Here is a 25,100-nt window from a genome sequence, read left to right on the forward strand (position 1 = left end):
CTGGCTGGAAGGCCGACGAGCTGCTGGAGCACCCCACTTGCTTCCCCAAACCTGCTCTCTCCGCCAGCACGGTGCAGAAAACGTCTCGCTCGCCAGCCGCGTTTGAATCCGGGAACACCTATCGGCAAGTGTTCTCAGCAAGAACAGGAACTGCTGGCCAACACCGGGAGACCACGAGGACGAAGCGTGTGTTCGACAAAGCAAAATTCCCCATCATGCCAACGCTAACGAGCAAGATACCCAAGACACAGAGAACAACATTTCACTTCTCCCATTTGTACACCGAATGACTCATTTTCTGCAAAGACTTCTTAAAATTTCCCAACTATCTGTCTGTCAAGAGATGACAAGGAAATTTACTGCAAGAAAGTCTGCAATAAGCTTCCTGGAGATTAAGACCACAGCCTGCCTTTGTGTTTTGTTCAGGCAAAGCACTGACCAGGCCGACAAACCGTGCAAGTAAAAACACCCCAGAAAATACGCAAGTCATCTTTAAGGCTTTGCTTTTTAGCAGACGAGCACCTTCAGCCATCCCGTGCTATCGGCAGGGCCAGCACAGCAAAGCACAAGTCAGAGCCCAGCTCTGCAGTCAAGGCAAGACCAGCAAAACCTGCGTAAAACGAGCGTCGCACCGCTCTCCCACCCCCGTGCGACAGAACCAGGCTGGCAAGAGCCTTGCCGTGTAGATGGGGCAGCAGCCAGTGGCACCACAACTTCACATGTCGCCTCTCTTTAATGGGGACGGTCTGCCACGTTCCCCATCTCCCCCCACCCAGCGCCTTGCGTCTTCCAGCTCCTGACGCTCGGCTCAAAACGCAGCTGGCTCCAGCTCTGCCAGGGCTGTACGTTAAGGCCACAAAATTCAGTACGGAACCAAGGAGCTCCCTGCACTCCTGCTTCTTCCGTAGCACACAGGTTCTCACCAATATTCAGCTGCGGGAGAGGTTCTAAGTGCGGTGCTGAGACAACAGCAGCGGTGACAGATTAGTCTCTGCTCTGAGAAGGGCTGATGAAGGAAGAAGAGTGCTGAAGATGAGATCCAGCGACAAGGGCAGTCACCACAGGGATCAGCAGCCTCCTCGGGAGAGGCTCTGGAAATAAAGATGAACAGCTAACGAGCGTACTGGACACAGCGGTGCGGGACAGCTTCTCCAGGCTTGCCGTAGCAGCTGCAGAAACGGGAGCTTCGTCGTCTTCGTCCCTCTCCTTTCTCAAATCCAGCTAACGCCAAACACCGAAGCAGCTCCACGCAACGCCGCCGCCAACACCTTACGGGGTGCGTTGGCAAAGGGGCAGCTGCTGCGACGGTGCAGCTCCCTTCACCGCTCCTCGGGAGAGGCACGCACTCGCCCGAGCGAGCCACAGCAGCTTTAACAGACCCAGCTCCTCGCAGCTGCTCCCAGAGGAGCGTTAAGTTTCTCAGTTGCATGAGACACCGGAGACCATTCAAGCTAAACGGTTTCCCCGACAGGCAGCGTGTTTCCCCCCGAGCTGCTCAGTCTCTCAAGCCAGACAGCCGTCGGCGCAAGCCTTCCTCAAACTGCACCATCCCAGGGCCGCTCAGCTGAGGCCGCAGCAGTATTTCCCCATATTTAACCACCCAAAAGAAGGGAAGCCAGCCTTCCTCTTTTACAGCTAAGCAATCCAGACCCTGTCCAGTATTATTCCAAACAGACTAAAAAACCCCAGGAAGACACGAACAAGTGCAATTCCAGTGACTTCTCCTATTTCTCTGGTGTGGGAGAGACCAGAACAAGGCTGGGATAATTACCATTTTCACAGAAGCCTCTCACAACATTTTAAGGAAGTTTTAACGTCCCTGTGCATATTTACACACATTGCTCTGGCAAACAGTGCCACCGCCATTCACCGCTCCCATCATGAGAGCGATGATTCCTTGCAAATTAACACTTCTGAAATGCCCTGAAAGAAGACAAAGAATGTTAACATTTCAGAAGGTTAAAAACTAAATATTACTGAAAAGCAAACAAGTACTGAGCTATTAGTCTTGCTGAAAAAGGAACAACAGTTACACTTCAGAAACCAAATCTGTATCAAATCCACCCTGGAAACTCAGGAGCAGTTAATTGCCATCAGCTTCTACACCAGCAACAGGAGACACGATCTAGGTCAAGGCTTCCTTGGGTTTGCCTTCCCGGGACCACCAGCAAAACCACCCTGCGAAGACCAGAGATGGACAGGGCTGCCAGGCCGCAGGCCCCGGTGCTAGGACGGAGCTGGACTTTTACGCGTAACCTTTCTGACCGACATCAAACCAATGATCTGTTCCTTTTGTAGACCCAGATTCTCCTCTGGCTCAGCTCAAGCTGCTGACAACCAAGCTCAAGCCTGTGACAGCGGCTTTGGTTTCCCGGCCGCGCTCTTTCACAGAGCTCCGAGCAACATCAATGAGCCCCCGAGGACTCCGCAGACCACACGCTGAAAAGATGAGATGCTCCTCCAGAGATGTCAGCGAAAGGCCCGGCAGGGTCTCGCGCTCCAGCTCTTCGAAACAGCATCCCAGTCCAACAGCAGCCTGGGGTACGGGTGTTCACGAGGCCGCTCAATGACATTTCGCTCTGCAGCTTGCGTTTTGCAAGTGCAGGTTTGAATCCCGGTAAAAGGAAACTCTCCCCCTGCATTATATTTTGTCCGTCGCTGCTTCCTCAGTGCTCAGACTGGTGAGCGAGGAAGGGAAACGATGGGTACAAGAAAAGCCACCATAACAGGCCGGGCACCAACGTCCAGCAGCTCCTCCCCATCAGGAGCGGGGCAGCCGCTCCCACCGAGCCCGCGAGGACTGACCCATTCGCTTCGTTACCTTGAGCCGAACGAAGCAGGATCAGAGAGCGCAGGCGGCAAAAACGGGTTTAAATTTCTCCAGCTTCAGTCATCGCACCCGTTCCTAGGCACATATAGAGTTCTCTTTAAATATACTGCAGAATTGTTAAACTAGGGTAGATAAAAAGGCTCTTGCATTTATCTAATTGTACGCTTAATGGAAAACCCAGCACATGAGGGTTCTTCATTTACCCACTGCTGTTATCTCTCAAGAAAGAAGAGATACATTTGCAGTTTTTCGCTCGAACAGCCAACGCCAGCCTTATTGAGCACGCCGAGCACAGGCTGAAAGGCGCGATCAGGAGACCCGAATTATTCCCAATTCTAATCTACAGCCTTAACCAGGCGAATCCCCCCACACCCCGCGCTTCAGCAATCCTGTTTGTAAGAGGGGGAGAGATGCTGACCCACGGTAAAACGCTCCGAAAACGTGCGCGGGAAGGCGAGGGACGGAGCCCGGAAAGGCTGGGGTGAATTCAGGAATGCTACCGGGAAGACGGCATGTTTAAGAGACGGGGGGAGGAAAGGCATCTATCAGCTGGTGATGAGAGGGGTTTCAGGTTCGCCAGGCTGCAAGCCAAACTCAAGGCGTTTCGTGAGTTCCCACTGCTGCAGCTGCAGAACGACAGCCCACCTCCGAAGCAGCGAGGGGGCCGCGCGTCCCCGCGCGTCCTCCACCTTCTCACCATCCAGGCGTGCAAGACAAAGCTTCCGACACCGACTCGATCCGCTTCCTAAACTGCCTGAGCTCAAGGAAAGAGACACCCTTGAAGACTTTGGCCAAGGTAAAGCCTGCTGACCGCTTCGTAAGGCGATTTTCTGGCAACGTGCCCTTTGTGTGAGCAGCAAAACGCTGCGTGTAAGCAGGGCACACAGCTGCTGCCTCCTTTTTACAGACCGTTCCGGACTTTTCCAAAGCAGAACTAGCTTTTTCTGTCCCAAGTCAATACACAAAATTAGACTTTAGACCAAGAAGAGATAAATAGTTTAACCTCCTGAGGGAAATGCCTTTTACCCCGCAGGCCAGGCGCAAGTCACTCCCCACGAGGGCTAGGAAGAAGCCGTCTCCGGCGGGGGTTATTCCATCAAATCCCGTATCGAGGGGTACGACACCTTCCCTCGAAGCAGGCGGTGCTGCGACCGTTTCAGACGTTTTTCAGATGCAGGAGCAAGTGATGGAGACCACCTCTCCGGTCTGGCGGGGCACGGTATCCCTACCCTCGTAATCACACCTAGACCGGCCCAGTTTTCCACCGCACACAGTTCAATAATATTGAGAACAAATCCCTTCTTTATCTGTTCAATTATTTTTGAGCAAGCTTCCCTGCAAACAGAGCAAATGCTAGTGAGATTTTCTTCCCTGTCAAGATTAGTTATGATTGTCATTCAGGGTGATAATCAAGAACTAAATTAGCTTTCATTGTCTGTCTCCAATGCCCTCAACACCCACAAACACACAACCAGCTAAGAAGATTAGAGAGCACGCCATAGCTATGTTGCAAAACCAGCCTTCGAAAGCAAGAGGTCTGAGCTAGATGCTAGATACGGGAGCGTGATGCAGTGAAGGATGGCAAGAAAGGACTTTGTAGTGAGGACCAGACTCTAAATAACCCTTCAGACAACACCCGAAACCTCCTTTGGCTTTGCATGAGGGCTGGGAAGCAGGTTGCCCTCCACCTCGCAGAGGAAAGCCACCCTCCCATTACCGCAGCCGGAGCCCTCGGCCACGCAGGGACGGGAGGTCTCTGGGTCTTCCAGCACCGTGCACGTCCAGAGCGGGCTGGGGGAGAGATGTGGGGCGACAGACCCCACAGACAAGTTACCGCATGCTAAATACCCCGTGACTCTGCAGCAACAGCCCAGCAATTCCATCAAAAGCGCACCATGAAGAGTCTCGTCTCTCAGGCTCTTGCTCCAAAAAACCTCTCTCCCGGGCCAGTTTGCTCAGAGTTGCAGGAGGTGGAAACAAAGCCGTGCTCAGAAATAAACAGCCTGTTCGGAGAACACCTAACCCGCACGTGCTTTCGGCACTCAAACACGACATGAGATCTGCACAGACGCCGAGCAGCCAGCAATTCTGCCCGAAGCACCGGGTCCTTACCCCACCGCCCAGCTCCAGACCCCGCGGTCCAGCTTTCGGTGGCTGCCGAACCCGCCGCGGGTCCGGCGGGCAGGCGAACCAGGCAGCAGCGCGGCCGTGCCAGGGAGGCGGCGGCGGTGGCGGATGGGCCCCCGTGCCTCCTGGGGAACCCCACCCCCACCATTGTGCACAGGGTGCTGCTGTGGAAAGGAAGGGAAATCAGAGCTATTTTTGGAGTCTTGTTTTATTGTTTTCTACTCCAACTCACAACCGTGCTAAGATTTACTTGCGGGAGTTGGATTTTAATAGACCCAGGGAGAATTAGCGTCCTGTTGGCAGAGTGTGCAGAGACACGGGGTCTTCGCGCCGCCGAAACATGGCTGGTACCACGTAACAGTTTTGGGGCTGATTTACGCAGCCGGGTTAGCAAAAGCAATAGGCAATACTGGAAAAGGGCGAGAGCCAACCTGGCAGTGCTACAAGAAGATACATGGGCAAATTAAAAGCAGCTTCTCCTGGGAGATGAGAAGTGGCAGATAAAGCAAGAGGAAACCCCCATCCTTCCAGCCGCGGTTGCTCCCTGCCCTGTGGAAGGGGAAGCCAGGGGTCCAGAGAGCCTCGAGCAAACACCCGCGCGCCCCCTCGTTAGCCGTTATCTGCAGGTCTTAATTCTTTCAAACACCGCTGCGTGGTTTGGTGACAGACTAAAGGTCGGGTCCTCCCTCGCGCTGGCTAAGACGCTGGGAACTAAAACCCCGATTCCAGCGCCGGCCTCAAAACCCACCTCTGATTTCAAACAGGGCATTTTAAACGTTTCCCCACAGTGGGCACAAGGCAGAATTTCAGCTTGGCACCTTGCAAGGCATACAAAATATTTCTCCTCAGTCAATAAATGCTGTTCTCTCAAGTAGATCCTCCAGGTGCAGAATTCACCCCCCGAACGGTTCTTCTGCACAGAAAGAATCGAAGCGTAAAGTATTTGGGTCACACGGGAGAGAGCCAGATCCCAACAGCAAGCTTTCTGCAAGGCACGGCCAGCTCTCTAGCCACGGGCTAGCCAGAACAGCTCTTCTCTGCTGGGCCCAAACACATGCTGTTGTCCTTCACACACTGCAGCCTGCGAAGACTGGCAGCAAAGCATTCCTGCTGCTATGAAATCCCTGTAATTAATAAGTAATTGAACTTAACCAACTCAGCATGAAGTACGAATACGTAAGGATCAGGAGGTATCGTACAGCTCAGCACGGGCAGAACCAACCCCAACAACCACAAGACGAAGGGGAACATGCTAAGAAAAATACACCTCGACAGGCTGAGGCTACAGAAAGCCCTCAGAGAGACTTAAGCCATGTCAGTCCACAGACACTGGCTCAAAGTTTAAGATTCTTTTTTTTCTTTGTGAGGGGGAGGAAGATCAGTTTCAACACAGCTGAAGCATTCCCCTGGAAAGATGCTTTCAGGCTCACATTACAATTCTTGCTGTCGAGAAACAGCTACCGCACAGCCCTGGACACCCCGAGGTCCCAGTGACCGAGGGGAAGAAAAACCAAGCCGCCGGTCCCATCCCTGAGCACGCATTTCCATCTCTGCTGCCTTCTGCAAAGCTGCACGGCTGCGGGGGGGAAGGCATGCCACCAGCCCTGGAGAGCATCCCAGTCTCATCCCAGAGGGCGTTTTTTTGTCCCCCTCCTTGCCCAGCCATGCCTGCAGCGGCAATCCTGCCCGGCCAGATCTCCTCCTCCCTCCGCAAGCATCCCCTGCCCTCCCCAGGAGGGACCCACGGTGAAGACCGAGGGTCCCACTCACCAGAGAAGGGTTTGCACCCTCGCACACCTCGTCCTGGCTCTCTGCGAGGGCACCCGGGAGCCCACCCAGCCCAGTACCAGTTTCTGCCCACCACGGGCCCTTCCCCTGTGCAGACTTTCTCAGGGCGAGCTCCCCCTTCCTCCCAGCCACCTCCTTTCGCATCTCCTAACCTACTTCCCATCCTTACCAGGGATCTCTCCTGGGAACAGCTCTTCTCCAGGAGCTCAGTGCCTCCCTAGGCGAATTCCCCACCACGGCCACCCCCTTCCACCAGCCCCTTCCCGGCCGGGGTCCCTGCAGGGAGGCAGATCTGTGGACATGGCTCCTACAGATGTTCCTGCTGCCTCGGAGCCCTTCCTGCTCTGCAATCCCAGGGATGCCCCCAAAGACAAAGGTGGGGGGAGAATCTCCCCGGGGATGAGCTGGTGAAGGGGACCCCAGATCCACGCTCCAAGGGAGGGGCTCCTTCCTGAGGCTGCAACCCTCAATCCCTCCACACACCCAGCAAAGAAGGGGATCCTCTAAAGAACCCCCTAAAAAAGTGACTGCCTCGCCTTCAAGGAGATGGAGACTGTGCCCCTCCACCCCCAAAGGGGTCCCCCAAATCCCTCAGGGAGGAAGATGCTGGCCCACAACTCCCCGTTAGGTACCCTAAACCCTCGATAAGATGACGAAGACAGCCCGCACCCCTCTCTGTATAACAGGGTCCCCAGGGATGAGAGCCTGGCCCAGCCCCCTCGTAAGGGGTCCCCAACGCCCCCTGCAAGGGGAGGCCAGACCCCCTGAGGGCTCCCAGTGAGAGCAGCCCGGCCCAGCCCCCCCAGAAAGGGCTCCCCGAAGCCCCCACTTTGAGAAGCCCAGCCCAGCCCCGCTCACCGGGGGCCCCCAAAGCACCTGGGCAGACAAACGCGGCTCCTCGTAGGACACACCCCCCCCCCGGGCACCCCCACAGGGGTCCCCCCAGAGGCCCTGGGGAGAGGGGAGCAAACCAGCCCCCCCATGAGCCCCCCCGTCCCCAGCGAGAGGCAGCCGGCCAAGCCCCCCGTTACAGGCTCCCATGAGACCCCCAGCCAGGCTCGGCCCCTCCTCACCACCCCCCAGCCAGGCTCAGCCCCCGCCGGCCCCCCGCAAGCCCCCGGCGAGAGGAAGCCCCCCAGAGCCCCGGCCCTCCCGCAGCGGAGCGGGGCGGGGGCGGGCAGCCCCGGGCCGGGCCGGGCAGGGTGGGCGGCGGCCCCCCCGTACTCACACCTCCAGGATGCGGTCCCCCTTGCGCACCCCGGCGCGGTCGGCCGCCCCGCCGCCCAGCACGGCGCTGACATGCTGCAGCGGGGCGTAGAGCTCGCCGTTGATGCTCCGCAGCTGGCCGCCCTCGCTCACTTGACCGCGGACGTTGAAGCCGTAACCGGACTCCGACTTGACGATACGAACGACGCGGGGGCCGCCCGGCCCCGCCGGGGCCCCCTCACCGCCGCCGTTCCGCTGCGTTGCGGCCGCCGAGCGCGGCAGCCCCTCGCCCTCCTCGTCCGCCATCTTGGCGAGCAGCGCCCGGCCGGCCCGTCACGCGACCGCCGCCGCGCCGGCCACCGTAGGGCGCCGCCCACCCGCCCTTGGGGGGACGACGGGAAATGTAGTCCCGCCCCCCCTCCGCGCGCGGGGGACGCTGGGATATGTAGTCCGGCGCGGCGGGAGCGCGGCCTTCTGGGAGTTGTAGTGGCAACGGGGAGGGGTGTGCCCGGCGGCGCCGTGACGTCACTGCTGTGACGTCACTGCTGTGACGTCACGCGGCCTCATAAGGCAACAGGTGGCAGGGAGAGAGGCCTTACCTCAGGGCAGGCTTCGCAGCCATGTGTGGGGCAGCCCTGTCCCCAGGGCGGAGGTGCACCACAGCAGGCCCGCGCTCTCCGCGGCCCCGTGCCGCAGCAGGGGCCCTCGCGGCGGGTGGCACAGGCACCGCGTGGAGCGGGAGCACCGGGGGGGGGGGGGCACCAAAATGCCGCAGGCTCCGGCCTGGAGCCCAGCTCACGCCCCGGGAGCGGGGCTGCTGCAGGGCTGCGTGCCGAAGCCCTCGGAGATGCACTGTGGGAATGGCAGAGGTGGGGGAAGCCACATCTCAACGCGAGCCCGGCCGCCTTCCCCCCAGGCGCTGGGACAGGCTGCGTGGAGAGGGCATTAACGCGCGTTTAATTCCACCCCAGACGCAGCCAGCCGAGCCCACGGCATTCACCGGTGCTGAAGGCATTGGACACAGCAGAGGGAGGGGGAGGTTGGGCAGTTTGACGCACCAGCAATGAAAAAAAAAAAAAAGAGAAAAGAAGGTGCACACAGGCATGGCGAGAAGCAGGGAGCCCAGCCAGTGCGGCCCCAAGCACCGCGTCCACACCCCATCCCCGTACACTTCCACTGCCCACAGCTATTCACTCGACTACGGGCGAAGGGATTAAGGCACGTGTATTTTTGTATTAACACCGGCAGTACAAATGCCAACGACTTTCCTCTAGACGTACGCAAGCTCCTTTCCCGAGCACGGGCGCACACGACGGGTAGTAACTGGCAAGGCCAGAGGACACTGGTTGGTATTTTCCAGTTCAACCATGGGACAGGCAGTCCTCAGCTGCGCTCCCGTGGAGGCGGACAGCAGCGATCATGCCTGTCACCACATCATTGGAAGACACCAATAATTTATTGAAATAAATACAGGTAACAAACCAAACAGCCTCTGGGTTTAAACACTACACGTGCGTCGGGTACAATTTCTCTACGCTCTCGGGCAAAGCATAGTGATACACTGATTTTTGGCCACATGAGCCTTTGCCAAGTCCGGAGCAGCCAGATATGTGCTGGAGATCGGAGGTGGAGGCTCCCAACTTGTCAGGATTTGGGCTTTCTTGTAGGAAGGAGTCCAGTTTCAGGAGGATTTCTTTCTTTGTAAGAGTGAATCTTTTTTTTTTTTTTTTTTAAACCGAAAAAGGTTAGACCCCAAGTCCACGTTGGCAAGCTGCAAGCTGAAGTGGGGGCTCTGTTCGGACGAGGCCCTTCAGAAGCAAAGGCTGCTCTCCCAGAGCAACCCCGGCAAACCCAGGACTGACCAGGGAAAGCAAGCCTGGCTCTCCAGCCAGAGAGCCGCCGCGTCCACGCTGGCGCCGGCCGGTCCCAGCCTCCAAACTGGCATCCGTGCGACCTTGGGACCCAGTGGGGACAGCGATGCGGACGCTTCGCAAACCTCCTTCCTCTGCCAGGACCGCCCCGCTACATCTGTCCTCGGCTGCCACAGTTCTCCAGGGCACAGCCCTCCGCCGACAGCCCCGGGGAGACTCCGGGAGCACAGAGGCCAGAGGATGGCAGTCAAGCAGGGAAATCCAGTCAACAATAACAAGGGGAGAGTCTTCAGCTCGGACCGGCCCTCGAAACTCATGTTTCCACTACTCGAATGAGAGGCAGCGGCTTGGGGCCCGTCACCCTTTTGCTGCAAGAGAGAAAGGATTTGTTGAGGCAGACGAACTGGAGGGGGAAAACCTGCGGGAGAGGTCCTGCCCCAGCCCTGTCGGCGATGGCTCCCCCGAAAACCGCCCACGGGCGGGACCTCCGCTCCCCTGAGGGAGGGATGCAGGAACAGCGGCCTCTCTGCAAACAGGAAAAAAACCACGGCGTGCTTCCATAAGAACGTCCCTGCGTCCAGCATCATCTCCCAGCCTGCAGCTCCCACTGCCCCAGGCAAGATGAGGGCCTGCCGATGAAGCCCCTGAGCAGCCAGGCCGGCTCCCCCGCCTCGCAGGAGGGTACGCGCGCCCCACGTACCTGCTCACGTACTCCGACTTCGAGCGCACTCTGGAGCTGTGGCCGCCCCGACTGACTTGCTTCTCGATCAAGTGCTCTATGCGGTCGTGCATCTCCAGGTTCTGCAAGAGACAGAGCCACACTTGGCGACGGGTAGCGGGGAACAGGCGAGCTGCGGGCATGCCGATTGTGTGCCGAGGAATGCTCCAGTATAATCGCTTGCAGTGGGGCAGCTTTTCCTTGAAGGAAATGAAATCCAGCCCTACACAGGGACTGCTCGCCAAAGGAGAGCCGGCATGGTTTGTAAGACCTGCTGAACACCCGACATGGAAACCCACCAGCACACAATCTCTCTCGTTGGATGTTTTCTGCCTGGGTTCGCGGCTGGCTGTGCTCACGCACGCCGTCCCCATGCAGAAATCAGCAAAATAAGTCACTGAGGAGGGAAGGAACCACTAGAAGTGCCAATGCAGGCTCAGTTTTTATCCAAAAAAGGAGAGAGGTTTGACACTTGTTACAATCCTAGAGGCCGGAATGCAATTTTAATTTCTGACACGCACGCACTCAGCTGCGGCTTTGTAAACAAGAAGGGTTTTGCTGCCAGAGAAGTGTGCTTGATGAGATTATTTTGGACTCGGCTTGAGTTCGCAGCTGCTCCAGCAGCTCCGGCTGCGTTGGAAACCATCACGCCAGCTCCGAGAGCCAGCACGGCCCTCGGGGCTGCGGAGGGCACGTTTTCCTAGGCGAAGCAGGTGTGGGTGCAAGGGAAGGGCTTTGCTGCTGGCCGCTCTGCCCAGAGCGAAGCTCATCGCTGCGAGGGAGCCTGGCCGCCACCCGCGGGCGTGCAAAGCCAGTCACGCCGGGAGGTTTCAAACGAGAGGGTCTGAGCTCAGAGCAGACCTCGTGCACCCCCAGAAATGGCCCCGCTAAGACGCACCTCAGCCTCCAAGTAAGCGACTCTCTCCTTGAGCTCCTGGATCACGGCATCTTTGGCCTGAATCACCGTTTTGGAGTTCTGGAGCTGCAAGAGAAAAGTTCACAGCGACTGAAAATCCCTCTCGTGTACGGCTGGGCTGGGCTAGGAAGGAGGGCAGCTTAGCCAGCCACCCTCCTGCCTGTGAACACCCACAACATTAACTCCCAGCTCTGCATAAAAGCAATCAAAAAAAGCCTCAAGTTAAGTCTGAGAATTAAGCCCCAGGTGAAGGAGCCTCTGCTCACACAGCTTGAGATTTAAGTCCTTCAGCAGGCCACACGGGGCGCGCAGCACTCCCCTTGCACTCCTGTTATCGCTGCCCCGGCCCAGGGCAGCTCGCGCCCCAGCTCAGTCCCCGCTGCAGCACAGGGCTCCGGGCTGCCTGTGAACTTGTGTCCCTTTGGTTTCCAAAGGGACTCGGCCCCACAAACCAGCAATTCTTTGCTTCCAAGCAGCTGAAGAGTTCGAGGGGTTTTTTCCCCTCCTTTCTCACTTTTCTGGTCCCCTCCGAGCCACGCTCTTCCCTATCTGTCCTCCCACCTGCTCGATCATCTGGCGGACTTTGCGTTGCTGGCTTTTCAGCATGTCGTCCAGATGGTGTATCTTCTCCCGCAGCATGGCCACCTCCTTCTCCAGCTGGGCTGACCTGGGAAAAGACAAGAGTCCAGGAGCTGTCGGATGGCTTCCCAGCAAGGGAGCACCCACCCAGCGATGCCCAGAGCAGCTTTTATCAGCCAGCTCTCCTCTACAGCCACACAGGTCTTGAAATATTTTGACTAGACGAGGTAAGGAGAGGCAGAGACAAAACCTATTCAAGCAGGAGCCACAAAGACTAGCAACCACAGGCTGCAGGGACACAGGAACATCAGGAAGAGTCAGGCCACAAACAAGGCCTTCCAGAAACAAGCAAGCCATTGACAATTAGCCCCTGGAGCAGAAGGATGCCGGCTGGGTGGAACGAATCCAATGTTACGGGGAGAATCGGCTGTTCCGGAGGCTCCCCAAACAGGGCAGGACCTGCCCCAAGCTCCCAGCCCGCAGCGAGGCTGCTAGAGGTCTCTGTGCAGCCTGGCTCCGGAGCTCCGCATCTCTCCGAGCGGGGCAAAACTGCGGGAGGTATTTGGAGATTAGTCAGCTCCTGGGAGTAGGGTGCTGTTTTGCAAGCCAGAGAGCAAGCACACCCTTCGCAGGAATGTGCAGTCATGCCCCAGCGAGCTGACACCCCGACCCAGCGGCGTGGGCTTGCTCCGGAGTTGGCAGCCTCACCGGAGGCCAAGCCTCACCGGTCTTGTTCGGCGAGCTTGTCACCTTCCACGCTTCTCAGCCTCGCCAGCTCTGCTTCGCCCTCTTTCATCTTCAGCAGCAAACTCCTGTGCTCCTGCAGCAGAGCGAGAGGCCGAGTTACACGCATGAAAACAAGTCGCAACACATGCTCCTTGGCCTCCGCCGCGCAGCAGCGGACTACAAACAGCCAGGGAGCCAGGCGGGCTCAGCTCAGCCTCCCCACTCAATCTGTGGGTTGTTTTCACGAGCATTCAATTTACATGCGAGAGACAGACAGGCAAGAGCAGCCACAGAGATGACCGACAGCAGACATCCCACTCCTTTACCCCTAGGTTACAGGCAAGGCACCAACCCGTCCCCTTCCCTGCTGTCGGGCCAGGGAAGGCAGTCCCAGATCACTCCGTGCTCATGCTGCACTGTTAGATTTATGACTTTAATGTTATTATGAGCACACCACAGCTGAAAGAAAAAATAATCAAGGCTGGAGGTTGTGTTAATGCCCCCATGAGAAGAAGAACCGGGCGGCTGTCTAGACTGTGCGCTCATTTCCAGGATACCTGGAAGAGTTTGCACAGACCGACCAGATCTTCTAGACCTGAGAAATGCAAGTCTAAATCAGCAACAGCCGATTTGCAGCCGTTCCCCACAGCTGGCTTTGCCCGATGCTTTTGGGTTAAACCTGGCTGGGAAGTCAACCCCTCCGTACGGTGGGTGGCCTGCAGCCGGTCCAGGACCCGCTGCGGGGTCTGCGCTGAGCACTGCCAAACTCATCCCCACCAGCCCTTCCCATTCCTCCCCACGGCAGAGCAGGACCAGGCAGCTCCGCTCATCCCATCAGCCCCACCACGGCTTCGGGGCCGGTACCTTCTCCATCCCTGCCAGGAGCCTCTGCAGCTCATCCACCTGCACCTCCTTCTCCACCACGCTCTTCTCCGCTCTCCGCAGGGCAGAGCTCGTCTGCTCCGCTTCCTCCTGGTACTGCGAGACCGTCCTCTGCAAAGAAGACGGAGACGCCTTTACCCCCGACCCTGCGCGCCTGGACACCCGAGCCGCCGGAGCCCTTCTCCCCAGCAATGTTTTGAAGCCGCACCGGCGCTCGAAGCCTTGGCAGGCAGATTTCGCTGAAGGCAGCCGGGCGTCTCAGCGAACAGCCCGACGTGCTTCAGAGAGAAGAGGTTCTTCAGAAAGCTCCCCGGCTTCAAAGCACTTCAAAGGAGCGAGCGCCTAAATGCTGTAGCAATAAAGGCTCCTCAAATGCAAGGGCCGAGTTCGTTCTCAGCCACACGCGCTCCAGGGCTGTTCGCAGGCTCCTCTCAGGCCGCCTGCCCAAGGAACCGGCCTCGGCAGCCAGCCCCAGGCCTGCATCAGCGGCTCAGGAGCCGCAAGGGGACAAGGGTGTCCCCATGGGTCCCCAGGACAGCTGGAGAGGAGGCTCAGACCACAAGGCAGACCGAGAATGTCTGGGTGGTGCCAGCACAACCAACAACTGCTGAAACACCCAACCCTGCCATCCCCGGGATCTCCATCCGGGCTCAGAGCCCACTGTCAGCATCACAGCCGACCAAAGACCCCAAAACACCGCCGAACCACACGACTTCCCACAGGCAAGGACAGACGGCCTCGGGGCACGTGCCACCGCTGCGGGCAGGCAGATGTCCCCGCGCCGGAGGAAGCGGTTGCCACTCAAACCCACTTCCCCAGCGGACGCTGTCCCCTGTCCCGCTGCGGGGACCCCCCCAGGGTTCCCGGGACCAGTTTGGTCTGCGGGACAGGATGCCAGCCGGGACGTCACCGCTGCCACCAGCGCTCGGAGCTGCGGGGTGACGCGGTCAGGCCCAGCCCATCCGGGACATGAGCAGTCACTAGAAGACACACGGAAGGGGACCATTAATCACCAGGGCTGAGGAAGGGAGGACAGCGAATGTGGCAGCTTCATCAGCACCGCTCGGCAGGCGAGGAGACCCACGTGATGGGTCCGGGTGCCTCCCGGTCAGCTCGCCCCCTCTACGGCAAACAGCCCTGCAGACGAAGAGGCTGAGCTCCAAGAGAGAGCACAACGGCCAGCACGGCCGCAGCAGCCCAGCACCGCAGACTCTGTGTCCGCTTGACCCGCTGGGACACCCCAGCTGTCCCCGCTCCCCACAAAACACCGCTCTTGCACACCGAGCCTGGCTACAGTCGGAAAGGCTCAGCAGAGTTTGGGGGGACCGCCTTCCGCCCCGGCTGCTGCTTTTATTTTATGTGATTTTTAACTGGGAAAGCATTCGTGTCTTCAGACTCGCGGGGGCCACCAGGGAGGCAGTTTGCTGGGCTCTGGCCAGGTCTGGACTCCCCGGTGTATTTTAACAGCGCGCACCGAGCCCGCTGCTCTGCAAGGAGAAGCCAGGCACCCCTGGCAGCCCAAACTCACGTGCCCATGCAGCTCCTCAGACTTCCAAAAAGAAAAGAAATACCAAAATAAAATAAAAATCACACTTTCCCAGCAGAGAAGTGCGCAGCGTAGTCACCTCAAAGGCTTTCTTTTCCAACTGATGGCGCTTTTCAGCCTCCTGCAGCTTTGCGAACAGCCTCTTTGCCGTCTGTCGGATCTTTTCCACGTCTTCACCTGAGCAGTCCTCCTCCTGCGGAGACAGTAACAGGAGAGGATGAGCAGTCGGGAGTTACCAGAGGAGCCCTCCACCCCAATGTGGGCAGCGCTGTTGGTGACAAAGCCTGCAACATCACTTCTCAGCTTGAAAAAATGAAAGGCGCTCCTGTCCTCACCTCCCACGCTCGAGCAACAGCTTCCAGCCTTCAAGATAACGTGCGCAGTACCCCTTGGTTGCCTTCCAAGCCCTGTTTGCTGGATGCCATCCTGATCTGCGCTTGGGCAACCTGAAACCCTGCAACGTGAACCAGGTCCGCAGCAACCAAGCCCGAAACCCCAGCCCAGGGCATCTGCCCCAGCCAGCGGAAAGATGAAGAGCTGGAGAAACATTTACCAGCTTAAGATTCCTGTTACCCCTCCTGCTAAAAAGCTCTCGTGTGCAGAGGTTTGAAAACCCATTCTGCACATCTTTCTTGCTCTAACAGAGCTGCACTCCGTTTCTGATCTGACCCTGACACAAAGATCAGAGCTTGCTGCAGGAGCGCCCGGCCGTGTGCCGAACAGGTTCGAGGTCACCTCCTGGAGGAAGATCCCAAACTAAACCCGCTATTTCTTCCCACAGCGCTGAAATCCCCCTCTTCAGCTCCATACCTGCTCCTCCCAGGAGTCGGCACGCAGCCTCTCGGGGTACAGCCAGCTCCCGTTCTGCTTTTCCAGCATGACCTACGTAAACGAAGGACAGACAGACAGGGATGTAACGCCGGCCGGCAGAGCTGCTCGCGCGAGAGCGCAGTCGCATGCAGACAGCTAGCTCTGGGGCACCGCAGCAACTCGAAACCGAGGGGCTTTTCTGCAAACGAGCATGCAATGGTGCATTTGGCCGGCCAATGCGTTTTGCTTACTGACTCCTCGTTACGTGCTTGTGTGGGTTCTGACTTTTGCCTGTGAACAGTGCCAGCCTGGCTTTCACTCGCCACGAGCGCCTCGATCTTTAAGGCCCCTTCTATCATTTTCCGGACCCGAAGATGACATCTTTTTAATAAGTCAATGTCATTTAACGCCCGAGAAATGCTCCCATTACCTGTGCGTGCTGTTTATCTCCTTGTCTGTTCTCAAGTTTACTACTTAAGTCTTCCCGCAGCTTCTTCAAAGAACTTCTAGCCTGGCAAAGGCAAGTCAATTTAGCTTGATCTGCATGGACAGTGTCACTCAGCCTAACAGAAATCAAACGAAGGCGCGGCGGCCGCTACGATGCCCTGCGCCGATACACAATCGATGGCTTCGCTGCCAGCCTGACTGTCTGGTTTTACTACAGCCCTGCCTGCAAGCAGCACCGTCCCTGGCAGACACGATCCTTGCGAGGCAGCTGTCCCACACCACCACGGGAAGGAAAAAAAAAAAAAATTAAAAAAAAAAAAACAAAACCAAAGCAACAATCTGGAGACGCTACTGATTTTTCATGCATTAGTCATCGACTTCACCTTTGAAGTGCTGAGAAGACCCTTGCTGTTCCCCAGCTCCCGCTCTGCCACGCTGCAGGACGCCGACAAGTACAGTCTTGACTCGCAGCTACTCGAATTAGTCAGAGCAAGTGAGCCAGAGGAGTGATTTACAGGCTTTTACAGCAAACGCTGCCCCAACGCTTTTCAAAGAAAAGCTTTCTCAAAGCATTAACAGCGTGGCTTCATCCCTACCCCTTGATTTTAGATGCCCAAGGCGCTGGGGCGAAGCAGTTTGCCGGAGACCGGGCAGCGGCAGAACAAGGGACAAGGCGAGAGCACGACGTGCGGCTCTCGGGTCGGCAACCGAGCCCTGAACCTGGGGACAGCGATCCGTGACTTTGATCCAGCTGGATCAAGACATCCCCGGGGTTTTTACACCACGACCCAGCGCAGGGCACTTCTCTTGGATGCGGACAGACTGGTACCGCCACCGTGACTTACTGGTTTAGCTTATTCTCTGGTTTTCACATGCAGGATTAAGTCGTACAGCACGGTTATGCTGCTTCAGCTGTTCTGACAGGGCTACACGCAGCCTTTGCGGCCAGACGAGGCCTAAGTCCCGCTCAACTATTGCTAAGAGGCCCTTTTAAAACCCGACTCCTGTTTCCATCCGAGCTGTGGGGAGCTACGGGAAAGCCAAGATCAGAATAGCTGAAGTCGAAGCCCCAGGAGTGGGAAGGATCACGCACAAAAACTGCAGCACCCAGGTGGCTGCGAGATAAGGTCTGGGTGAGCAACGCCCCCGGAGCGCTGCCGCCCTGGGCAGGCAGGAGCCAGGCAGGTCTGGGTTGCAGGCAGGAGGCAGCGGGAACAGGCTGTTTTCTTTCGGCGGGGGGGAAAAACATGCATTTTGGCAGAGGAGTCAGAGGGATGACGTACGAGATCTGGAGGCCGCCCTACCAGATCTGCCCCTTGCTGCTCCCTGGGGCCAGCAACCAGCACAGAAACTCCCCCATGAGAGCAAACTCAATTCCCCCCCCTTTCTCTTTTTATTTATTTTAGGCCAAGCTGCCCAGACCAGAACATGCACGCAACCGCATCCGTGCCTTGCAACCAGCTCTCCAGAAATAACATCCCCACCAGGAGCAGAGGAAAGGGTTAATCTTCCAAGAGCCTCATCATCCAGTTTACTTTGGGAGATGAGACATACCAAAGAAACTGCCTTTTAACAAGAGGCTCTGGTCGTGCCGCACCCAGGCATGCAGGGGACAGCCTTGGGGGAAAGTCATCACGCAATTCTCTTCAAATTCAGTCCATATAGCAGAGCAATTAGTCAGGCTGAATTAATTTATGGGGCTTGATTAGACTGCTGCCCTGTACGGGCAAGTCAACAAACTGCGCTGTTCAGCTCTGCTGCCAGTTTGCCGGAGCGGTTGGGGCTCAGCCGGGGCTTGAGCGCCGCAGCCGGCGCGGGCATCGCCGCCCGCTCGCGTGAAACCCCGCGGGACGTCCCCGGGGAAGCAGAGCGCCCCGGACCCTCGCCGCAAGCCCCCGCGGGTCCAAGGCAGCAGCGTGCAAGCCAGAGCCCCCCGCGGACATTAACTACCTCTTGAATGTAACGAACTTCACTTTTCAGCTGGTTGACGTGCTCCTCGTGGTTCATGCTGCCCTCGGCCCGCGCCTTGAGATAGACCTGCCCAGGAGAGACGGCGGCAGCGGGTCAGACCGTCCCAACTCCCATCAGTAATGCCAGCAGCAAGCCCAGCTCCGCAGGGATGCGGACACTGGATCTCACCGCTTCCCGGACACATTGTCCGCAGCTTTCCCCTTCGCAGTTAACCTTCCCCGGCGTTTTTCGAAGCCGCTCCTCCTGCTGTGTGACCCCCACCCCGCAGACCCACCGCAGCTGCCCCAGCTTCACGCTGCATCCCCCCAGCGCCGGGGAAGCCCACGGAGCTGGTGCCGCCCGCTGGCAGCACCGCACCGAGCCTCCTGCCCGCCCGATCGGGAGCTACGCTGGGGAGCTTTTTGCTGGTGCAGCTTCAGACAAAAGCTTTTTTCCAGCCCCAATTATGAAACAGGACCGCTTTGCAACAAAGCCAGGGAGCCAGGGACCGTACCTTGATGATCTCCTCATCGCCGTCGTTGGACTTGATGCACTCGGAGGCCAGGGAGTGACCGTTGCTGGATCTGTTGGCCACCATGGCGAAGGCTTTTCCCACCGGCTGCAAGAGACAGAGGCAGCAGGGCTTTCAGAGAGGCGAGACTGGCTGGAACGGTTCGCCCGGCTCCAGTCAAATGAGCATCATGCACCTTCGCAGAGGAACGCGGTGCCGAGCGCAGCCTCGGGAACCGGCACCGAGACGTTTAACAGACCAGGAGGTGAATTTTCTAGTTCACGAAGCACAAAGCAACTGGTCCTCCACCAAACGCCCGCTCCCCCCTCCCTAAGTTAACTCACGAATTTGTATTTTCAACTCCAAACCGAGCCACGGGGGAGACCTACCTTCTGCTTCGCCTGCTCGCGCCTGTCGCCCGGGAGGTCATTCGGCAGAGTCAGCCGCAGCACCTTCACGCTCTCCTAAAACAAGAGGCAGGTTTTAGTTTTAGAATTCCCTGAAAGCCTTTTCGCATCCAGCTCCGGTATGAGCCGAGAGCCGGGTCAGCATCGCTGCAGGCGCGGGTACAAGCTGCCTTCCCCCTCGGTTTGAGCTGCAGCCCGCAAAGTAACGCTGGCATTAAAATGAGTAATAGTGAGCGCACGACAGCTACATTTATCAAACCCATCAGGGCTTGGAGGAGCTGCGGCCCAGCCAAGGCTGAGGTAATGCAGACGGGCTGGAGAAGCGATTGCCAGGCTCGCTTTCCTGCATGCCCTCCTCTGCCAGGAGTCATGGCCCTCATCGGCTACGGCGGGGCCGACGCGCGGCGTTCGGTAGCAGCCCCAGAGAAGGGCGAAAGCAGCCGTTCCCAGCCCACGCGCCGGGACCTTGCCAGATTCACCCTTCTCCCTGCCCTACCGCGATGGCCACACACCCCCATGGCTCTGCCTGGCCTCTGCCGGCACAGCTCCGGCCGAGCGGAGCCCATTTTGGCAGCAGCCAGCGAGACCGGCGGCTGGGCGCTCCCTGGCTTGTGGCCACGGGCATCCACGGAGGCTCCAGCCAGAACCTGGTTTGCCTTCACCGCTTAACTCCTCACCCAAAGCCTTCCTACCAGTGCCACCCACCAAAGAGGCGTTTCAGCCACGTCCAGCACGTGCAAAGCTCAGCAAGCTTTCGAGGCGATACCCGGAGCGTATAAAGAGCCCTAAAGCAGCACACGGACACCCAAAACGCTCCGTGGGGCTGCTCACTCTCCATCCGCAGCTCGGCACCGCGCACCCATGGCACAGCACAACCCCCCTATCCCGGACAGACCTCACCGGCACCCGGGCAGCCGTCGCTCATCGTCCTTATTAAAAGCGACCCCGAAAGCAGGAGCTGCTCGGCGCGCGACAGCCACGGCAGCGGGCTCGCGGGCGGCAGCACCACGGAGCCGGGGTAGGTGCCCGCGCAACGCCAGGCGCCCGCCCCTCGCCACACCTCGGCCACGTCAGCCTCCTGCTCTCCAAAAGCAACATCAAGGTTATTTCTGCCTCCCCGCTTCCAAGCGCTCTCCTCGCCATCCAAGTCTCAACAAGCCATCTGTTTGTTTCCAAAATATTTTGTATACGCTGCTCGCACAACCTCCGGCTCCCTGGGAAACGAGGAGCCCTCCTACAGCTCCCCAGCACACGCCAGACCCCTCCGTTCCCCCAGCAAGACAATTATCCAAGAGAAGCTTCACTTGGGCTCTGCCAGCACCCGGCAGCGCTGCTTGTTTGCCCGGAGACTTGTCTGCAACTTTCACTCCAGGAAATCTTTTCCTCAGCAAGACCTGAGAAGTTGGAAACTCCACGAGCAGCCGGGCGCAGCGTGCTCCGTGCTTTGGGAAGATGCAAGAAGCGCTCGGGGTTTTACGGCGAGGAACACTGCTCACAGCAGCGCCTGCCTGCGAAGCATCGCCTTCGTGCTGCCTAAAGCAAATGGGACGCAGGGCAAGGCCAGGGGTAGGAGCACGGAGCGGCTGGCAACGGCAGGGCAGCAGCCTCGGCACGGCACGGGCCCGGCAGAGCCGCCGGCAGCACGTCAGTGCCTTCACGCGTCCTTACTCGCAGCTTTGTTTACAAGCGTCAGGATTCGCCTTCGCCATCCCCGTCCTGTCAGGCCTGCGTGAGGGTGGGACGCTGCCAAGGAAATCACTCACCTGGGGAAGATTCGCTGCCATAAGGAACAAGCACCGGCCCATTTCCATCCCCGCAGCCAAAACTACCCGGAGTCGGCACGCGGGCGCTTTCCGTCCCAGCAGACCCCAAAAAAACCTGCTCCTGGATAAACCCGCCATCAAGCTGACGCAAACCGGCTGCGGCAGGAAGCAAAGAGCAGCCGATGCCTTCCCAACCGGCACCGGCACTACCAAACCTCGGGTCAAACAACCAGGAAACCACCCATGCAAATGCTGTCGGGGGAAGGCTCCGCCGCCTCCATCCTCCTCCGCGGCAGAAGCATGGAGGGGATAGAGGGATGGCAAGACCCAAGATGGACGTTTGAGCGAGGCTCTCTGGACCACCGGGGGAGAAAACCAGATTTTCCAGCGCGGCGAACCTTTTCGGGAGGCCGAGGCAGGTGCAGGAGGCGGAAGGCGCAGCCGGTTACAGCAAACCCCTCCCTGCCCAGCTTGTTTGTCTGCAGCAGCCTGGCTGCAGCGAGCTGCGCCTGGCCGGGGCTGGGCGGGCGGAGGGAAGGAGAAGAGGCGCTTAACTTGGCTCCGTCTCACGCACCACCGGTGCGCCGGTCCCCGGCAACGCTCCCGCACAGTTATTTTTGGGCTTTGCTCTTACCGTCCTGCAGCCAAAGTTTCATTGGCTCCTTGCCGGCGCCAGGGCTGTTTCCAAGATAAAGTAGAGCAACCCCGAGGGATGCCACGGCCGGCACACGGCAACCTGCACCTTCGAGGTGCCGAATTCGGCTGAGGCAGGAGGAGCGGAGCCGTGGGGATGCCCCTGCCCCGCTCCTTTGCCTCCTGGTTGGCATTAAACCCGCTCTGCCCCCGGTCACAGCCCCGGAGCAGAGGGGGCAGCGGGTTTCAGGGCCCCTCTGTTGTTTTCCGGGAAAGGCAGGAGGGTTTTGCCATGCGGCCAGTGCTGGGAGGACGATGGAGTGCCTTGCACTCATCTCCTGCTTGGAAAAAAACCCACCTCATAGGGAAAATGCTTCCTTAACGCTCCAGCTGTGCACCCCGAGTCACCCCAGCCCGGCACCGCGTGTTTACTTTTTTACTGTGCTTTCACTACTGGCCTCGGGAATTAACCGCGATGGGGAGGGCTTGGCCAGGTTTGGGTGACGGCTGCAGCAAAGCCCCAGCAGTTGGAAGCTTTTTGGCAGGACGGCCGCGCTCCCGGTCAGCGCCCTTCGAGGAGGCGTTCCCAAAATCCCGGCAACCCTTTGGGTCCAACCACCCGGCAAGAGCCAGGTCCCCTGGGAACAAGGGCGAGCAGTATTGGCCAGGATGACTACGGATGGGCTTTCAGGGATGCTGAAGCTGATTTTCAATCTTTTTGGTCTGTTTTTCATCATCCAGCCCAAAAAACCCCACTTGGGAAAAGCTTGGCTGGAGGGAGAGGCACCGACGCTGCTCCCAGGGAAGAGGGAGCCACGCTAACCCCAACCACATCCCGGGCGGAGGAGAGACGGCACCGTCCGAGGACCCACAGCCGGTGATCCCGACGGCGGCATTTTGCAACCACAGGGAAGACGCTCCGTCCGTCCGTCTGTCTGTCCTGACTGTTAAATAAGAACAGGCCTGACCTGACCCAGAGGGTATCGCCAAGGATCAGCAGCAAACAGCTCCGGTGTTTGAAGATCACCGGCGTTACAGAGGCGCTTATCACCGTAATAACCCATTAGCCAAACGAGCCCAACTCTGCAATCGCTCCTTATAAGGCCGGGAAAGCTGCGGGGAATTAGGGCTCTGCTCGGGAGACTCAGAGCTGAGTCACCGGCAGGGCTCGGGCCGGGGAGCCAGGCGGCCGCCGGCACGGGGGAAGGCGGCTGAGCACCAGCGCGGTTCTTCTGCCGCCGCCGGTGCCTTCGGGGGATCCCTCCGTTTGCCGAAACCTGAGCAAAAAGCCAAATCACCGAGAACCGCCATCGGCTTCGCCCCCTTCGCAGGGAAATCAGGGCGCCGCGCCGGCGCGGGGCCGGCTTTGGGGTGCTGCCAGCCCCACCCAGGGCCCGTCCTCACGGCAATGGCCCGGCTGCTGACGGCAATGGGGAAAACCCAACAATAAGGAAGGGAAAAACGCGAGGCCCTGCTGTAACCGAGGGAGGCAAGCGCCACAACAGCCTCGCAGCCGGCTGCTCCCACCGCCACGGCCCCCGGGAGCCGCTCGAGGGGTGTGTTACCCAAAAAAATCACATTATTCAGGGGCGGCTCAACGACGGCGCGGGACCGTGTGCCGGCCGGGACTCCCGGGAGCCCCCCATAAGCACGATGGGGGCCGGTGGGACCCCAACGCCGCCACACCACCGGGGCAGCCCTCGCTGGGGTCCGCCGCCCTCGCCCGCCCCAGCGGGGTCCATCCGAGCCTCCGTGCGCCGGCCCAGCCAAGGTCCCGCGGACGGGACGGGGGGACCCCGGGAATCCCACCCCGAGGGGACCCCCGGGCCTGAGAGGGGCCGCAGGGCCCCCGCAGACCCCCAGATCCCCCCCTCGCTGCCGAGCGAGCCGGGGCACAGCGGGACAGGCCGGGGCGGCGATGCCGGGCACAACCGGCGGCGATGCCGGGCACAACCGGCGGCGCGTCCCGGCCCCCCCTCCCCTCCCCGCCGGGGCCCCCCGCCGGCACCAGCCGCCCCCCCGAAGCCCCAGGGGAAGGAACGGGCGGCCCCCGCGGGCCGGGGGTCCCGGGCTCACCGGGCTCTCGCCGTGGGGCCGCACATCCAGCACCGCGCACCAGCCCTGCAGCCCGTTCATGGCCCCGCCGCCGCCGCGCCGCGCGCCGCCGCGCCTTCTATACGGACACGCCCCCGCCGGGCACGCCCCCGACACGCCCACTCCACGACCACGCCCCCTAGACGGCCACGCCCTCTTCACAATAACCACGCCCCTCTTGACCACGCCCACGGGGCGTTTGGCATGGCGCGCCGTGCCAACCTGCCAAAGCCGTGCCAAAGCGGTGCCGAGGCCGTGCCAAAGCCCTGCTGAGCCCCACCCGAGCTCTGCCAAACCCTCGCCAAACCAAGCCAGGGCCCGCCCAGCGGCGCTGAGCCGTGGGATGTTGTGCCGAGCCGTGCCAAACCGTGCCATGGTGCCCCAAACCGTGCCAGGGCCGGTCCCCCCACGCCTGTTTGGCCCCGGGGCACCAGAGGTGCCCCCACCCAGAGCCGCGGGGCCCGGTGGGTGCCACAGCCGCCTCGCCCGTGCCGGGGGTTGGGGGACCAGGGAAGTCAGGGCAGGTGGCCCTGTGCCACGGCCTGGGCGCGCCGGCTGCCGCCTCGCTGCCGGGCGCTAATTGCCGCATACCAGTGTGATGAGCTCAGCCGGCCTCAGGTTCACCACCAGCCCCAGCCCTGCCGGCCGGGGCCACGCTCCAGCCCCGTGCCGTCACCGGGGCCGAGCTGGGGCCACCCCGTCCTGGGGGGGGTTGCGGCACTGGGATCTGCAGGCTGAGGACGTCGCTCCCCCGGGGCTGGCTGCCGATGGCAAAGCCGGGGACCGGCAAACTTGGGTCACGCTCAGCTAGAGGAGCCGGCGCCTCCTCCCCCCGGGCACCCCATGGTCCCCGAGCCCCCCACCAACCGCTGCGGTGCCTGCGGGGAAACTGAGGCACGGGGTGGGGACAGTGGTTAACCTCAGCTCCGCCACGCGTGTCCGGGAGGAGCTGAGGGCAGAACCGGTTGTGCCGGCCCGGTTTAGCCACAGCAGGGACGCCGTGGGTGCAGGGCCAGGTGCCGGGCACGCTGAGCCTGGCACAGCCCTGGGCGGCGGTGACGCAGAGACGTGGCCAGTGCTGACCGGCGAGGGGACAGGGGCGTCCCTGGGGTCATCACCGTGTCCACCACCGGTTAAACGTCACCGGGGCGCGGGAGGCGAAAGGGAAGCAGCAGGGATGGGGCTGGCTGCAGCCCCGGGCACCGTCCCAGCCCCGCCACGGCACGGGGAGGGAGCCAGCTCGGCCCTGCTCGAGGCCACGGAGGGGAACTGCGGTAACCACCTGCCAATCAAGGC

At 59.7% G+C, this 25,100-nt stretch overlaps 2 protein-coding genes across 5 annotated transcripts in view; both read right to left on the minus strand.

Annotated features, from left to right (window-relative positions):
• SNX27 (sorting nexin 27) overlaps window positions 1-8,312 on the minus strand; it is a 33,030-nt gene extending 24,718 nt beyond the window's left edge. Inside the window, exon 1 of one of the 2 annotated variants that reach the window (XM_087772529.1) lies at window positions 7,974-8,312. In XM_087772529.1, the coding sequence (XP_087628655.1) occupies window positions 7,974-8,257 (284 nt within the window). In that variant the 5' untranslated portion in view covers window positions 8,258-8,312. The remainder of the gene's footprint in view (window positions 1-7,973) is intronic. The other variant, XM_087772530.1, reaches the window with a different exon arrangement.
• Window positions 8,313-9,157: 845 nt separating this feature from the next.
• Window positions 9,158-23,895, minus strand: TUFT1 (tuftelin 1). 3 transcript variants are annotated; one of them, XM_009467098.2, is made up of 13 exons: window positions 23,787-23,895; window positions 19,297-19,371; window positions 18,911-19,015; window positions 18,397-18,483; window positions 16,430-16,510; window positions 16,000-16,071; window positions 15,269-15,382; window positions 13,626-13,754; window positions 12,761-12,855; window positions 12,018-12,123; window positions 11,439-11,522; window positions 10,523-10,623; window positions 9,158-10,190 (listed from the first exon to the last, which is right to left on the minus strand). In XM_009467098.2, the coding sequence occupies exons 1-13, from the start codon at window positions 23,844-23,846 to the stop codon at window positions 10,136-10,138; spliced, it is 1,164 nt and encodes a 387-aa protein (XP_009465373.2). In that variant the 5' UTR covers window positions 23,847-23,895; the 3' UTR covers window positions 9,158-10,135. The 3 variants fall into 3 exon arrangements, with proteins under 3 accessions (XP_009465373.2, XP_087628781.1, XP_087628782.1); XM_087772655.1 differs by lacking the exon at window positions 23,787-23,895 and adding an exon at window positions 20,210-20,282; XM_087772656.1 differs by lacking the exon at window positions 16,430-16,510.
• Window positions 23,896-25,100: the final 1,205 nt, after the last annotated feature.

Source organism: Nipponia nippon, unplaced genomic scaffold (assembly GCF_047370975.1).
Source record: "Nipponia nippon isolate SJK-2023a ecotype South Korea unplaced genomic scaffold, ASM4737097v1 scaffold_36, whole genome shotgun sequence".
Classification (NCBI taxonomy): Eukaryota; Metazoa; Chordata; class Aves; order Pelecaniformes; family Threskiornithidae; genus Nipponia; species Nipponia nippon.

Excerpts from the sequence above, each read along its gene's own strand:
- TUFT1 (XM_009467098.2), bottom strand. The coding sequence starts at position 23,846 with ATGAACGGGCTGCAGGGCTGGTGCGCGGTGCTGGATGTGCGGCCCCAC. Across the intron at positions 19,372-23,786 it reads GGCCCCACGGCGAGAGCCCG|GAGAGCGTGAAGGTGCTGCG; the intron begins GTGAGCCCGGGA and ends CTCTTGTTTTAG. Across the intron at positions 16,511-18,396 it reads AAGTTCGTTACATTCAAGAG|GCTAGAAGTTCTTTGAAGAA; the intron begins GTAGTTAATGTC and ends TGCCTTTGCCAG.